We start from the raw sequence: 17,438 nt of genomic DNA, 5'->3' as shown, positions 1-17,438 counted from the left end.
AATATACTGCTCAAAAAAATAAATAAAGGGAACACTCAAATAGCACCTTCTAGATCTGAATGAATGATCTAGCAGTGTTCCAATGTCTCAGGGGTTGCCACAATATCTCAGGGGTTATTAAAGGTGGGCAGGGGGGAAGGAATTTTCAGACTTGCAAAAATCTGTACCTGTCACCTTATAATAAAACTAGAGTTGATACTTACAAGTGTGCTTCCTGCATGTAGGACTACCTTGCAAGACTGGCAAACAGTGCGTGCACATTACGAGATGTAATGTGTGGTTGTGAATGAATTGGCTGATTGATTTTAATATATATGGGATTTTAGTAGCGATTTTTAATTAATTAATTTATTTATTTATTTATTCTTTGTCCAATATACAATACATATGGAATAGAACAGACATTAAGTAATATATATAACGATAGAAAGTAAAAAGAAGAGAAGTAGATGGGAGGGAGAGAATATATATGATATAAGAGATAAGGAGAGAATATATATGATATATATATATATATATATATATATATATAGATAGATAGATAGATAGATAGATAGATAGATATAGATATAGATATAGATAGATAGATAGATAGATAGATAGATAGATAGATAGATATAGATAAGGAGAGAATATATATGATAAATGAGATAAGGAAAGACAATTGGACAGGGGACGATAGGCACATCAGTGCACTTATATACTTATATATTTGTTGTGTTGTTTTTGTATCCTGTGAGGCTCCCCGAGTCTTCAGAGAAGGGTGGCATACACATCTAATAGATAATAATAATAATCTGTGTCAATGAATTCACAACCAATTTAAATCATGGTTTAAATCACTAGTGAAAAGGCTTGATTGAAATCAACTCGGTTTAAAACCTAACTCTTAAAGAGCAGCTGCCATCTCTGCTGTGAAATTGTGTGGATGCATCAATGAGATCATCCAGGGGCATGGGGTGAGGTATCATCAGTATGCGGATGATACCCAGTTATACATCTCCACCCCATGTCCAGTCAATGAAGCAGCGGAAGTGATGTGCCGGTGCCTGGAGGCTGTTGGGGTCTGGATGGGTGTCAACAGACTCAAACTCAGCCCGGATAAGACGGAGTGGCTGTGGGTTCTGCCTCCCAAGGACAATTCCATCTGTCCGTCCATAACCCTGGGGGGGGGGGAATTACTGACCCCCTCAGAGAGGGTCCGCAACTTGGGCATCCTCCTCGACCCACAGCTCACATTAGAGAAATATCTTTCAGCTGTGGCGAGGGGGGCGTTTGCCCAGGTTCGCTTGGTGCACCAGTTGCGGCCCTATCTGGACCGGGACTCACTGCTCACAGTCACTCATGCCCTCATCACCTCGAGGTTCGACTACTGTAATGCTCTCTACATGGGGCTATCTTTGAAAAGTATTCGGAAACTTCAGATCGTGCAGATATCAGAGTTGCCCCCACCCTCCTTGCCTTTCGCAAGCTCCTTAAAACCCACCTCTGTCGTCAGGCATGGGGGAACTGAAATCTTCCCTTCCCCCTAGGCTTATAGAATTTATACATGGTATGCTTGTGTGTATGATTGGTCTCTTAAATTGGGGTTTTTAAGATTATTTTTTAATATTAGATTTGTTACATTGTCTTCTTTATTGTTGTTAGCCGCCCCGAGTCTTCGGAGAGGGGCGGCATACAAATCTAATAAAATAAATAAATAAAATAAATAAAATATTGATGTTATCTCAGCTTGCAAAGCTTGGATTCGTTGAACAAGTTTACCGAAAATGTAAATATTGCACAATATACACAGCGTCATGCTACATAGCTAAGCTCCATTTCAGGCTGAATAAACTAAATTATGAATGAATTTTACATAGAAAACTCTCTTTAGATAGATTTTTATTCCAAAAGCATTTTACTGAAATAAATTTGGTAAAAAAAAACTTTTTAAAAATCCGATTCAAAATTTAAAAATCTGATTAAATTTTTTTTAAAAAATGATTTAAATAAAAGGAAATCGGATTTTTTGATAATATTTTTTAAACCTATCGATTTCTATCTACTCTGAACCTTAAGATCTAGAGCAGTTAGCTGAAAGTGTTTTAGGGTATATTTTGCAACATCAAATGTGACTTTGGATCGATTCAAGCATGTCAGGTGCCTACAAAACCATATCTAAGAAGGAAACTTCTTCTTGGCATAAGGAGAAAATAGATCTTAATCCCCCCAAAAAGAAAGATTGAAACCCATGACTTGTGTGACAGTTAACCTGTTATGAATTCTTTGATTTTCAAAATACATCCTCCCAAGGCTAGTAAACCGTCTGTCACACAAGTCCACCTTTTAAGATAATAAATGTCATTTAAAAAAAAAAAATCTTTTTTTCAAGTGTATCTTGCCTGCCAAAATACTTCCAGCTGCAAAGAACACTTTAAAAGCAACTTCATTTGAACCAGGAAAGTTGTGCTAAGCTACAAAGTCAAACCTGAGCAACCATTGGCTAAATGCCACCCACTTTATAAATGCCCGCCAAGTTATCTTGGACAATATCCGGTTGATGAATGATCCCTTCCTTTTCCAGAACTTGATGCCAACAGGCTCTTTGTAACAGAAGGGTGAGGGAGAGTTTGGGGGTAAAACAGAGGCTTTGCAAGATCCTAAGTCCAAGTTGGAAAGAATTCCACTTCAAACCCAAGCCATAGTTCTCTTTTCCTTGCTTTGAATCTCAAATATCAAAGAAGTTGTTCTTGGGAGCAGCTTCCTCATCGCAGATTATTTTATCGCCGATTTGGAAAGGAAATAATGAGGGTAAATTATTTTGTTTGCTTCCCGGCGAGTTTAGGCAGGCGCCCTGCAAATCATGAACGATACAAACCAGAAATTTCTTCCTGCTCCAAATCTTGTTCTTGGCTACTGTTTGACTTCACAGGTTCCTGAATATTATTATTAATATTATTATTATTTTTGTCAAACCGCAGGTTGCCAAAGTGGAATATGTTAGAAGAAAACCCAAATTAAAGGAAGTCCTGGTGAAGTTAGAAGAGCATATGGAATGCACTTGTACAATGTCAAATTCCAATCCAGATTTTCGAGAAGAAACCGGTAGGTTGGAGTAGATTAAGAGATTGAAGTTGACGGTGTTGGATGGGACAAGTGTTTTCTTTTTGATGTTCTTCAAAGGTCTTGAGCATTAAACATCTGGAAATGAGAAACATGTTTGTGATACTACGGCAATGCTCTCTACATGAGGATACCTCTGAAGAGCGTTTGGAAACTGCAAATTGTGCAGAATGTAGCCGCGCAAGCAATTATGGACCTCCAAAGGCATGCCCATGTTTCTCCAGCACTCCGCGGACTGCATTGGCTGTCAATTGGTTTCCAGATGCAATTCAAAGTGTTGGTTATGACCTATAAAGCCCTATATGGCATAGGACCAGATTACCTACAGGATCGCTTCCTGCTGCATGAATCCCAGCGACCAGTTAGATCCCACAGAGTCGGCCTTTTCCAGGTCCCGTCAACTAGACAATGCCAGTAGGCAGGGCCTAGGGGAAGAGCCTTCTCTGTGGAGGCCCCGGCCCTCTGTAATCAGCTTCCCCCTGGAGATCCACACTGCCCCCACCTTCCTTGCCTTCCACAAGAGTCTCAAGACTCACTTATGTCACCAGGCCTGGGGCCATTAGATTCTTGTCCCCTGGCTGATGAATGGACTGAGAGAAACTGATTGAATGAGAATGACTGGGTTTTTCTTTTAGGGTTTTTAGTTTTAGATTATATATTTAATTAATTGGGCCCAAAATGTTATGTATTGTTTTATTATATGCTGTGAGTCACCCTGAGTCCTTGGAGAGGGACGGCATAAAAGTCCAATCGATTGATCGATCGATCAATCAATCAATCAATAACCACAGTGATGTAAAAATAGTTCATACCGCTTAAATTGACATGTTATGGATCTTAGCATGGGGGATGTTTATTTATTGGATTTGTATGTCGCCCCTCTCCGAGGACTTAGGGAGGTTCACAACATATCCAAACAATATACAATATACATATCTAAAAAAAATCCAATTAATATAGCTAAAAAACTTTAAAACTCTAATAACATTTAAAACCGATATGTATTTTTCAAGGCTAAAAAGTTTTGTACTCAACTCTAGGCCTTTTGAGAAGGATTTAGACAAACTAGAAATGACACCAAAAAATAGATAGATGGGTGAAAATAAACTTTTCAAGGAAAAGTGAAAGAATTGGGACATGAGAATGTAGAATTAGTTGTGTCCCATAAATTTGAGGAATGGGGAAGAGCTGGTATTTAATTATTTTTATATATTGATTGATATTAAAAACAGTGGAAGGTGGGTTGTGTTCACCTTCATTTTCTCCTGCACTTCCCTTTATATTGTTCTGTTATGATTATTAGTATTATTATTTCTCATGTGCTTTATAAAATTTATAGTGTTTTTGGCACATTACAAAGATCCTGATAAAACTGATTCCCAATTTTGGGTTTCGGGAGTACAATCAAAGCCAACTGAGATAGGTCAGATAAAATCATTTTAAGTTCATTTATTTGCATTTGAGGAGGATTAAAATTAACCCCTGGGGTTATCTGATATTAACTGCAGATAACCATGGGTACATATTTCATTCCATGCTTAGGATTGCACACCCTGAATCTTAGCATGGCGGATACGTCTTTAAGGTTTTTAAGTCTTGTGCTCAATTCTGGACCCTTTGAGAAGGATTTAGACAAAGTTGAATGGACTGAGCCTGAAAATCTGGATAGGAATGGGGAAATCAAGGAAAGATGAAGGTATTGGCATGCGAAGGTAGACTTTTTTCTTCTTTCTTGTATTTGTCATTAAATGTAGACAAAACAATGATCAATTATAATAATGTAATGATTGAGAAAACGTCTGTTTTTAAAATGCATATACAGTGATCCCTCGATTTTCGCGATCTCGATCTTCGCGAAACGCTATATCGCGATTTTTCCCACCCGATGACGTCACTCTCTTCCTTTCTCATCTTTCTTTCTCTCTCTCTTTCTCTATCTTGCTTCTTCCTCTCTCACACTCTCTTCCTCCCTCTCTCATCTCTTTCTTTCCTTCTCTCTCTTTCTCTATCTCTCCCCCTCTTGCTCTCGAGCGGTGGGCGGCGGGCGGGCGGGCGAGCGGCGGGCGGGCAGCAGCGAGGAGCCGAAGATTGGGGTTTCCCCTTTGCGTGGGCGGCGGGGAAGACCCAGGGAAGGTTTCTTCGGCCGCCCAGCAGCTGATCTGCTCGGCAGCGCCGCAGCAGCGAGGAGCCGAAGATCGGGGTTTCCCCTTTGCGTGGGCGGCGGGGAAACCCCGATCTTCGGCTCCTCGCTGCTGCGGCGCTGCCGAGCAGATCAGCTGCTGGGCGGCCAAAGAAACCTTCCCTGGGTCTTCCCTGCTGCCCACGCAAACTCCACCATCTGCGCATGCGCGGCCATGGAAAAAGGGTGCGCATGCGCAGATGGTGTTTTTACTTCCGCACCACTATATCGCGAAAAATCGAGTATCGCGAGGGGTCTTGGAATGTAACCCTCGCGATACTCGAGGGATCACTGTAAACCAAATACAGTGGTACCTCATCTTACGAACGCCTCTTCTAACGAACGTTTCAAGATACGAACCCGGTGTTTAAGATTTTTTTGCCTCTTCTTCCGAACTATTATCACCTTACAAACCCAAGCAGCTGCTGCTGGGATGAAAGGGTTTCTTTCCCCCCCTTTTTTTGAAGAAAGAAAAGGGAGGGGTGGCTTGGAGGAGGAATTTTTTTTGCAGAGAACAAGGTGCTTGCAAAGGCACTGAAAGGGTGTCTTTTGAAGAAAGAAAAGGGAGGGGCGGCTTGGAGGAGGAAAGATTTTGCAGAGAACAGCTTGCTTGCAGAGGCACTGAAACGGTGTCTTTTTAAGAAAGAAAGGGGAGGGGCAGCTTGGAGGAGTAAAGATTTTGCATGCTTGCAAAAGCACTGAAACGGTGTCTTTTTAAGAAAGAAAAGGGAGGGGCAGCTTGGAGGAGTAAAGATTTTGCATGCTTGCAAAGGCACTGAAAGGGTGTCTTTTGAAAAAAGAAAAGGGAGGGGCGCCCCCCTTGCCTTTCTTCCTTCCCACTCACCCTTTAGCCTAGCCTTGCTTCTTCCACCCGCCCCCTTTAGCTGCTCCTCCCTGCCTTCTGTTCGCCTCCCTTCTAAAGTTTGGGATTTTCCTGAAGGATTTGCAGGCATTATTTGCTTTTACATTGATTCCTATGGGAAACATTGTTTCATCTTACAAACTTTTCACCTTACGAACCTCCTCCTGGAACCAATTAAGTTCGTATGATGAGGTACCACTGTAATATATTTTTTTTAAAAAAAGAAAGAGAAGGCAGAGTTTGGATTTGATGTCTTCTCAATGGTGTCCCATCGAAGAAGACCATGTTTGGCATGGTCCTCAAAAGTGAACATGGAATGTTGGCCGTAAGAATTCCTGAAATTCCATCTGGAAGTTAGGAAAGTCCTTCTAATAGCCAGAACAGACCAACAGGGAACCACATTGAATAATTTGAATTTTGGCAGTAAGCAAGTAGCTAAAGGAGCTCTTTAACTCTTTCTAACTCTGTGGTTCTGATCAGCATGTCCTTCTGTTAAAAAAACCCTTCAATTTGTTGCAATGGTTCTTCTCCGAGAACAGTTTCTTTTATTCCTTTGCTGCCATAAATGCATGCCCTTTGTGGCTTTATTTATTAAATATACCATATGCCGCCATTATGTCAACAGGCAGACGTAGGGAAAAAAGTAAAAAACGACGGAAATTGTTAAAAACCTCCTTAAAATGGAGCCCTCAACCAGGTACGAGCCCTATATGGAAACTGCCTTTAAGATCACAACCAATAGGAAAATAATTCAAAAAAATCAGGCTATTTCTCTTCCTGCATTTGATCATTATTTAAGATTTCGGGCGTTGGCTGTTGATCCAGCAATCAACTGTGATTGGTTAAACTCAAATCTTTTCTCTTTAATAAAGCTACCTCTACAGATGCTCCATTCTGAGGTTGCTATCCTCGTTGCTTTAAAAATGATTGGTTTGGAGGCTAATCAATGCTGATACGTAATTATTGTTGATTTCAAAGAATCAGGTTGTTCTTGAGAGCTCTATGGATGGATGTCCAGTTTTTCTTTTGTTGGGAAACTTTTTCCAGTGGCTAGATTTTTAAGTTAGTTCTTTTAACCAACAGAAAGCTAGGTAGGAAACTGACATGCTATAGAATAAAGCCACAGTCTAATCCAGTGAAGGTGAACCTATGGCATGGATGCCATAGGTGGCACGCGGAGCCATATCTGCTGGCGCACGAGCCGTTGCCCTAGCTCAGCTCCAACATGCATGTGTGTGCTGGCCAATTGATTTTTGGCTTGCAGAGAGGCTCTGGGAGGGCGTTTTCATTTTTTACCCTCCCCTTGGAGCCCGGGAGGGTGAAACACGAGCCTACTGGCCCCACCAGAAGTTGGAAAACAGTCCGGTTCTGGCCTCCAGAGGGCCTCCAGGGGGTGGGAGAAACTGTTTTTTGCCCTCCCCAGGCATTGAATTATGGCTGTGGGCACTCACGCATGTGCGCGCCCACACTCTTTCAGCACCCAAAAAAAAAAAAGGTTCGCCATTACTGGTCTAATCGTTTATAAAAATGGGCCCCACCAATTCTTCCCCCAACTCAAAAAATAAAGATGGCTAGTGAGTGTTACTCAATGGAGACCGATTTCCATAAAATATGGGCATAATTTCAAATAGGAGTTGTTGAAGGTCTCTTAGAAAACTCGGTGGGGTGTTAGGTAGCCTTCCGATTTGGGAACATTTTGGCCTTCATGATGGGAAGTTCATGAGATGCCCTCAAAATTACAAATCCATCCCACCCTCTGTCTCATCCTCTGGACCTCCAATCTTAGGACAGTCTTCAGATTTTAATTCTCAAGTCAGCTGAAGGAAATTGCCAGCTTTGTAAGCAACTTATACACTGCTCAAAAATAATAATAAAGGGAACACTGAAACAACACAAAATAACTCCAAGTAAACCAAACTACTGTGAAACCAAACCACTTAGGAAGCAACACTGATTGACAATCAATTTCACCTGCTGTTGTGCACATTCAACTTTGTACAGAACAAAGTATTCAATGAGAATATTTCATTCAATCAGATCTAGGATGTGTTCTTTGAGTGCCCCCTTTATTTATTTTTTGAGCAGTATATTTAGAGCATGGAAAAAGGGGGGACAGACCCAGAATTGATGGATAGGAAAATCTCTTTTTTCCCGCTAGAGATTTGAGACCCATTTGGATATAGTAATACCTCGTCTTACAAACGCCTCGTCATACAAACTTTTCAAGATACAAACCCGGGGTTTAAGATTTTTTTGCCTCTTCTTACAAACTATTTTCACCTTACAAACCCACTGCCGCTGCTGGGATGCCCTGCCTCTGGACTTCCGTTGCCAGCGAAGCACCCATTTTTGTGCTGCTGGGATTCCCCTGAGGCTTCCCTCCATGGGAAACCCCACCTCCGGACTTCCATGTTTTTGTGATGCTGCAGGGGAATCTCAGCATGGGAATACCAGCAATGCGAAAATGGGCACTTCGCTGGCAACGGAAGTCCGGAGGTGGGGTTTCCCTACGAGGGGAGCCTCAGTGAAATCGCAGCATCGCAAAAACACAGAAGTCCAGAGGTGGGGTTTCGAGGACTTCTGTGTTTTTGCAATGCTGCAATTTCACTGATGCTCCCTTCGCTGGGAAACCCCACCTCCAGACTTCCATTGCCAGCAAAGCGCTCATTTTTGCGATGCTGGGATTCCCCTGCTGGGATTTCCCTGCAGCATCACAAAAGCACGGAAGTCTGGAGGTGAGGTTTCCCATGGAGGGGAGCCTCAGGGGAATCCCAGCAGCACAAAAATGGGCGCTTCTGCTGGCAAAAGGGGTGAATTTTGGGCTTGCACGCATTAATTGCTTTTCCATTGATTCCTATGGGAAACATTGTTTCGTCTTACAAACTTTTCACCTTAAGCACCTCGTCCCGGAACCAATTAAGTTTGTAAGACAAGGTATCACTGTATATTCTATATTTTAGGCTGGTGGTTTTTAGCCTGATTTATGATCTTCAGCAAATAATGATTTGATTTGACGATTCTTTAATTCTTTTTCTTTCTTTCTTTGTTTTCTTTTACAGATGTCAGGTGAAAATAAGCTAGAAAAGATTTGTTTCCGGGACTCGAATGTACAGGATCTGTTACATTCCTGAACCTACGCTGTATGGTGCTTTCTGGATAAATACTTCACTCATCTTCCTATCCGGGGGGGAGGGGGGAAATCTGGTAGAAAGAGAATGAGAGAGAGAGAGAATGAGAGAAGGAGAGAATGAGAGAGAGAATGAGAGAGGGAGAAAATGAGAGAGAGAGAAAGAGAGAGAAAGAGGGGGGAGGGAAAGAGAAAAACACAACCACACACACCGACATATACACACACTTCGCCAGAACACAAGGGACAAATGTATAGTTGTTTAAATATGACATCGCAGGAAGTATTGTAGCAGTCTGCAACATCATGTGACGCTTCCCTATCCATAAAAATCGAGAAACGGTGACGTGAATGAAACGAGGAGACGATGAGGCCGAACAACAAACACTATGTGGACAGCAGACTTCCTTTTTAAAAAACAAAAACTGTCAATGGTGCTTTTATTTTATTCCCCTCTTGTCCATTTTATTTTTCTCGAGAACGTGCCTGGAGGCCAAAATGCTGACGGATGGATTCAGATGGCATTTGGAGGCACACAAACACACACAAACATACACGCAAACAACAACAACAACAACGGCAACAACGATGACAACCATCAAGAACAGGAAATATATCAAATGCCAGAGAGGAATCTAGAGTGGGTCTTTTTAATTTTATTTTAAATTTTAATTTTAAATTTTTTTTTTTTGGCTTGGCGGTGATTTAAAACTCTATTAAAAACAATCCATCTGGGGCGCCTTAAGTGTTTTTATTTTGAGGTTGTTTTATTTTATTTTTTACACCATCAAGTTATTGAGCTTTTCTTTTTATTCTTTTGCCTAGCATTTTATTATCTCTCTTTTTTTTGTGGGGAGGGAGGGAAACTACATTTACCAATTATCCGATATAAGAGACTGGTGTAGCAGCAACAAAATGGGATCATGGAAGACTATGGTGTTTTTAATTTCTCCTAGCGGGGGTGGGGCGGGGCGCAGACTAATGAAATGTATTAAAATAAAAATGGTATACCTATGCATAATTTTCTAAATGCTTCTTGGTTTGTCTACCCTTTTTTCCCTTTCTTCCCCGGCCTTTTCCTTTTTTCACAATGCAGTGGTACCTCTACTTACGAACTTAATTCATTCCGTGACCAGGTTCTAAAGTAGAAAAGTTGTAGGAAGAAGCAATTTTTCCCATAGGAATCAATGTAAAAGCAAATAATGTGTACGATTGGGGAAACCAGAGGGAGGGTGGAGGCCCTGTTTCCTCCCAGGAGATTCCTAGAGAGGCCCCACGGAGGCTTCTCCCCACCTTTTCCGGCCCTGTTTTCTCCCAGGAGATTCCTAGAGAGGCCTCACAGAGGCTTCTCCCTGCCTTTTCCGGCCCTATTTCTTCCCAGGAGATTCCTAGAGAGGCCCCCATAGAGGCTTCTCCCTGCATTTCCAGCCCTGTTTCCTCCCAGGAGATTCCTAGAGAGGCCCCATGGAGGCTTCTCCCCAACTTTTCCGGTTACAGTTTCGGAGGCTCGGGTTTGTAAGTGGAAAATGGTTCTTGAGCAGAGGCAAAATAATCTTGAACACACAGTTCTTATCTAGAAAAGTTTGTAAGTAGAGGCATTCTTAGGTAGAGGTACCACTGTACATTATTTAAAACAGGTGTTTTTTGGTGGGGGAGGGTTCCCTTCCCTACCCCTTCAAAGAGTTGCCGAAGAATTAGCAATATGGCGGTTAAGATTTCATTGGATGGTCTCATGGCCACCATCTTGGAGAGGGACGAAACAATTAAGTTAGAACAATTAATCAGCAGGGAGTTGTGGAGCCTTCCAATACTGCAGATTTTTAAAGAAGAGATTGAAATAGTATAAGGCAGTGATGGCGAACCTATGGCATGGGTGCCACAGGTGGCACATGGAGCCATATCTGCTGGCATGCGAGCTGTTGCCCTAGATCAGCTCCATTGTGCATGGGTGTGCCGGCCAATTGATTTTTGGCTCACACAGAGGCCTGGGAGGGCATTTTTGGGGGGATGGCAGAGGGTGTTTTTATCCTCCCCTGGCTCCAAGGAAGCCTTTGGAGCCTGGGGAGGGTGAAACATGAACCTACTGGGCCATTTCAAGCCTCCAGAGGGCCTCCAGGGGTTGGGAGAAGCTGTTTTCGCCCTCCCCAGGCATTGAATTATGGGTGTGGGCACTCGCGCATGCACTATAGTGCTCACACATGCTTTTTCAGCACCCAAGGGAAAAATAAGGTTCGCCATCACTGGTATAAGTTTCCTGCTTGGGTGGTGGATTGGACTAGAAGACCCCCAAGGTTATATTGTCTTAACTGGAAGAAGAAAATGGTTGGCGATCATGTCCTGTAGATTCTATATACTTAAATTTCATGGCTCACGAACAGGATTGGATGCTGATTCTTCCCCTCTGGAGAATGCAAAAAAGAGGTCTTCGAGCAAAGACCCTTAATTCCTCAACCCTTAATTCTCAACGGGGTGCAGAGGTTCCATAAATTCCTCGGTTTTCTTGAAGATGCCGAGTTGGAGAATACTTTTTAAGATTGTTGACCATTGGTGTAGGTTAGCGAGGTTTTAGGTTATATGCAAGTCGAACCAAACCAAACCTTTTTTTTTTAAAAAAAAGAAATTTAAAAATGTATTTGAGTCGTCCGCAAATACTATCGTGGAAAACCAACTCATTTTGCAGATTTCATCTTGTTTCAGTGGAGTGAGATGTAGAAAATCCTTCTTGTTACTCATACTGTATTGATATCGCTGTGGCCTGGAACAACCTTGCTGGAAAAATATAAAATTCTTTATTTTTGGTATTAAACAAAGAGAAAAAAATGTTTTATGTGTATTAAAAAAAATAAGTGTTTTCTTTTTTGGAAGGGGGGGGATTAAAGGTGATGTTTGTATTTTTTAAATATAAAATTAATGGTTTTCTATACCCAAGAAATCCTGTTTTGTTTTCTTGAGTCAGAATATTAAAAAAAAAAAAAGTGAATGAGATTGGGATATGCATTTATGGACCTATTTTTCTAGCAGTGAAAGCTTATCTCATTTAAACTATATTTATTTTCATTAGGAAAAGGAGAAAGGTGTTAAGTAAGGTGTCCTGTATTTCCAAAGGAGAAATGGGTTGGTTGTACATGAGGACATTTGATCTGATGGTGGTGGATCTTCTTTGGCCTACTTTCCACCATCACTGGTAGAGATTTTTCCATCAAAGACAGAAATGGGATCAAGTCTTAGTTCAGTTCAATGGGCCTTGGGGTTCCTTTCTTGTTGATTTTGGCTTAGATAGCTCAAAGTCAATTTCCTCTGAAAATATAGGATCAAATAATATACACTGGTCAAAAAAATAAAAGGAACATTCAAAGAACACATCCTAGAACTGAATGAATGAAATATTCTTGTTGAATACTTTGTTCTGTACTAGGTTGAATGTGCACAACAGCATGTGAAATAGATTGTCAATCAGTGTTGCTTCCTAAGTGGACAGTTTGATTTCACGGATGTTTGATTTACTTGGAGTTATATTGTGTTGTTTAAGTGTTCCCTTTAGTTTTTTGAGCAGTATAGTTTATGATAGCCCAACTTGCCAGCGTCTTTTTAATTTGCTGGATGACCTTGGGTTATTGTGTATGGCACTGTACAGAGGAAGCTATTATGGGGGTTCTTTTGTTAGACCAGGGGTAGGCAAAGTTGGCTCTTCTATGACATGTGGACTTCAACTCCCAGAATTCCTAGCATGATTGGCTCAGGAATTCTGGGAGTTGAAGTCCACAAGTCATAGAAGAGCCAACTTGTCCTACCCCTGAGTTAGACCTTTTCACCTAAAACAGCTTCAGAATTTGATCAGGTTGAGCCAAAGGATTGTTGATGAACGTTGCAGTGATGGAGAGGGAAGGAGAAAGAGAGGGGTTTTTTGACCAGGAATTCCTGACAGAACAAGACCTCTGCAAAGAACCTTTCTCTTGGTAGCTACCACCATAGTTGTGCAGATGAGAGAAATCGCACATGGTCTATGACAGGGATAGGCCAAGTTGGCTTTTCTATATCACTTGTGGACTTCAACTCCCAGAATTCCGGAGACAATCATGCTAGCCTAGGAATTCTGGGAGTTGAAGTCCCAAAGACATAGAAGAGCCAACTTTGCCTACCCCTAGTCTATGATATCATGTTTCTGGGAATTAACCATAGGGGACTTTGGACCATTCCAGGATGCAGGAATAATAATAATTTAAAAAGATGTTTAATTGCAGACTCCCTGAGGAATAAGACCTACATTGTACAGTAAATGTTGACACAACCATTGTAGACTTAACTTCCCTGTTTCCTTTTCCATATTGGAAAAGGTTGAGAAATAAGAAGAACCAGTATAGGATGGTGCTTAACGGAACAAAGTCCCCCACCATCCATGAAACTCTGAATCTGGCTACGATCCTATCTTTCTCTCTCTCTCAACCCTGCTCTTCCATAACTTTCTTATCATTGTTTTGGTTGTACGAAATCTTACCAAAACAGTTCCAAAGAAACCGTTGACATGTCCCATCATCTACAGCAGAGGTCTTCAAACTTGGCAAGTTTAAGACTTGTGGACTTCGACTCCCATAGCTGGCTGGAGAATTCTGGGGGTCAAACTCCACAAGTCTTAAACTTGCCAAGTTTGAGGACCCTTGATCTACAATATGTTTGAATGGAGCGAGATATGTTTTGCCAATAATGTTTCTGTTTCCTATTTGTTCATTTGGACGTGGATGTGTTTTTATGTGTCCATTGTTAAACGAACTCCCATGTCCCTCCGTGGATGGCAATATGACTGACATGACCTTGATTTTAATTCTTGATCAACGTTGGATTTGGTTGCTGGTTTTAGCTATTTCCCCCCCCTTTCTCTGTGTTAAAAATGGATCAAACAACCCCGTGTTTATTAAAGTCATTGGAATGAAAAGGAAGTTTTCCCTTTGACGATGGCTTTAGACCTCAAAGTCCCATTCATTCAAAATCTGGACGTATTGAGAGAGAGGAAAATACCTTACTAAAAATATGTCTGGTTTTTTTTCCTATGAGTGTAACTGTTCGGTGTTCTGTATGTGCTATGTGAACAAGGAAAAACTGTATAAAAGTGAATTTATATATTTATGGTTGGAGAATGGTGATGTTGCTTTGAACTCGATTTCGCTGCCCTTGAAACGTAACGAAACAAAATCTTAACATTCCGCACATTCATTCATTTAAAAAATAAAACACAGGAGGCCAAAGGTTTAGAAAGATATCATTTTCTCTCAGGTGAAACTTGAAATCAGATTGAAATTGCCCATAATTTTATCGGAGTAAAGTCCATTGATTTTGGTTGGGGGGGGGGGAGGAAAGAAGGAAGGAAGAGAAAAAAGAAGGAAGGAAAGAGCAAAAGAAGGGGAGAAGGAAGGAAGGAGACAAGGAAGGAAGCAGAGAAGGAAGAAAGGAAGGAAAAAACGGGAGAAGGGAGGGAGGGAGAATGGAATGGAATATAATAAATTAGAATAGAATACAATATTTTGGTTCCTCTGCTCTGATTTGGGGCTTGATCCTCAGGTATGACTCCTCTCTCTCTCTCTCTTTCCCTCCCTCTCCCCTCCCTCCCTCCCTATCATCTATCTGTCTGTCTGTCTATCTATTTATCTTCTATCTATCTATCTATCTATCTATCTATCTATCTATCTATCTATCTATCTATCTATCATCTATCCACCCACCCACCCACCCACCCACCTACCTACCTACCTACCTACCTACCTACCTATCTATTGGATTTATGGGATTTATATGCCACCCTTCTCTGAGGATTTGGGGCGGATTACAACATATAAAAGGAAACAGTGAAATACAATAATCCAATTAGTTAAAACTCGATAAACTAATCTAAAATCCTCAATTTTGTTAAAAAACAATCATACCAAATTCAGACAGCAATCACACAACATTCGTTGGCTAGGGGGCTAAGATCTAATTGCCCCAAGCCTGGCGGCATAGATGGGTCTTAAGGCTTTTGTAGAAGGCAAGGAGGGTGGGGGCAGTGCGAATCTCCTGATTCCAGAGGGCCGGGGCCACCACAGAGAAGGCTCTTCCCCTAGGCCCCACCAAGCAACATTGTCTAGTGGACGGGACCTGGAGAAGGCCAACTATGTGGGACATAACCGGTCGCTGGAATTCATGCTGCAGGAGGCGGTCCTGGAGGTAATCTGGCCCGATGCCATGTAGGGCTTTATAGGTCATAACTAACACTTTGAATTGTGTCCGGAAACCAATCGGCAGCCAATGCAGACCGTGGAGTGTTATAGAAACATGGGCATATCTAGGAAGACCCATGATTGCTCGTGCGGCTGCATTCTGCACAATTTGTAGTTTCCAAACACTCTTCAAAGGTAGCCCCATGTAGAGAGCATTGTAGTAGTCAAATCTCGAGGTGATAACAGCACGGGCGACGTTTCGCCGAAGAACCCAACTCAAAACACTGAATGAAACCAAACCGATGCCCCGTTTAGCACAAGAAGACTTTCCTCAATAAAATAAACCGAAGTCTTTTGTTATGGGTCCTTTTGCCCAATTAGCTGGGAGTCCCAGTTATGCCTATTGCTTTGTTTGGTTTCGCGGGCTGGAGCGAAAGTCTATCCTCGTACATCTGGCATGGTTTGTGTGAAAGAAGAATTCGGTTCCCAGGAGCCTGGCTGGACCAGGCCCAGAGGTCTCATATTACGAAGCATTCTACAAATTTTGGCCAGCTCTGCACTGTTTCTTGATAATTTCATGCAATGCTCGGGGGGATTGAGGGGATTCGTGCATTCGGCGATAGAGAGGTTCTCACAGTGGGGATGGCTGCCTGGGATCCTGTCCCTCTTGCGCCCACTTCCCCGTCAACCCCTCCGCTCCCAAATTGGAGTGGGCAGCGTTTGACCTGCCACTGGATTTCTCACTGCGATGCTGTTGAGTAGAGAAGACGTGTTCAACAAAAATCAGTTTTTAAATTTGGAATTTGGGGATGCCCTAGAAATATGCGACGTGGCCATGCTCATGGACCCCCCCCAAACAAAACCTGAGATTGTCGGTGTCCAGATGTCATCAGAAGGTTAGATTAGATTAGATTTATTGGATTTATATGCCGCCCCTCTCCGTAGACTCGGGGCGGCTCACAACAATGGTAAAAAACAATACATAAATCTAATATTTAGCAATCTAAATTACAGTTTAAGGTTAAAAAATCAAAAAGAAACCCCAATATATAAAAAACAAACACACAGTCGAATCATACACAGAAACTACATGGGCAAGAGGGAGATGTTTCAATTCCCCCATACCTGATGGCAGAGGTGGATTTTAAGGAGTTTCCGAAAGGCAATCCTAATCTCTGGGGGGAGCTGGTTCCAGAGGGTCGGAGCCACCACAGAAAAGGCTCTTCCCCTGGGTCCCGCCAGATGACATTGTTTAGTCGACAGTACCCGGAGAAGGCCCACTCTGTGGGACCTAACTGGTCGCTGGGATTCGTGCGGCAGAAGGTGGGGATTCCTCTTTGCCGGCACTCCTGGAGTGCTTTCGGTGACCGGCGTGAGTGTACACACATCCGGAGGGCGGGCACCACTAATGGGCAGCCAAAATTTTTACTTCCACACTGTGGGTGTGGTTTATTTTGTGGGTGTGGCTTAATGGCCATGTGACTGCGTAGGAATGGCTTGCCGGCCATGTGACCAGGTGGGAGTGGCTTGAACAATCATCATCGTTCAAGTGAACTGTGAAGTCCTCGACTTCCAACCTTACCAGTGTCGCTCACTGGGGTGACAATTTGCTTCGCGTTTCCCACGCTCTCCTTCCTGGGTCGCCCCCCCCTTGGCTCAGGCTGGGTAGCTAGGTGAACGGGTGTTGCCAGAAGCATAAATGCTGCCAGCGCCGCTTCCACCCACGTCTTCTGCTTGCACCTCAGGTGGGAGGTGGCCATGTGAGGCTGGAGGGGAGCTGGGCAGGAGAGAGGGAAGCTCATCCGAGGCCAGGAAGGAGGAAAGAGGAAAAAAGCAAGGAGCGCAGATGCAGCAGCAGCAGCAGAGAAAAAAAGGAGAGCCCACCCGAGATCAGTAATCCAGGAAGTGACAGCCGCCGATCAGCTGGAGCTGCGCACACATCTTCATTTCCGCCGGTGGAACTGTGTTCCACCCCAT

General features: G+C 42.6%; 1 protein-coding gene across 3 annotated transcripts in view; it reads left to right on the top strand.

Annotated features, from left to right (window-relative positions):
• LOC139172294 (platelet-derived growth factor subunit A-like) overlaps positions 1-10,294 on the top strand; it is an 80,524-nt gene extending 70,230 nt beyond the window's left edge. Inside the window, exons 5-7 of one of the 3 annotated variants that reach the window (XM_070761258.1) lie at positions 2,964-3,087; positions 4,648-4,801; positions 9,206-10,294. In XM_070761258.1, coding sequence (XP_070617359.1) covers positions 2,964-3,087; positions 4,648-4,799 — 276 coding nt within the window. In that variant the 3' untranslated portion in view covers positions 4,800-4,801; positions 9,206-10,294. Of the gene's footprint in view, positions 1-2,963; positions 3,088-4,647; positions 4,818-9,205 lie in introns of all 3 variants that reach the window. The other 2 variants (XM_070761257.1, XM_070761259.1) reach the window with 2 other exon arrangements.
• Positions 10,295-17,438: the final 7,144 nt, after the last annotated feature.

This window comes from Erythrolamprus reginae, chromosome 9 (assembly GCF_031021105.1).
Source record: "Erythrolamprus reginae isolate rEryReg1 chromosome 9, rEryReg1.hap1, whole genome shotgun sequence".
Lineage (NCBI taxonomy): Eukaryota > Metazoa > Chordata > Lepidosauria > Squamata > Dipsadidae > Erythrolamprus > Erythrolamprus reginae.
Note: the sequence above shows the minus strand (reverse complement) of the source record. Positions and strands in the feature narration are given on the sequence as shown.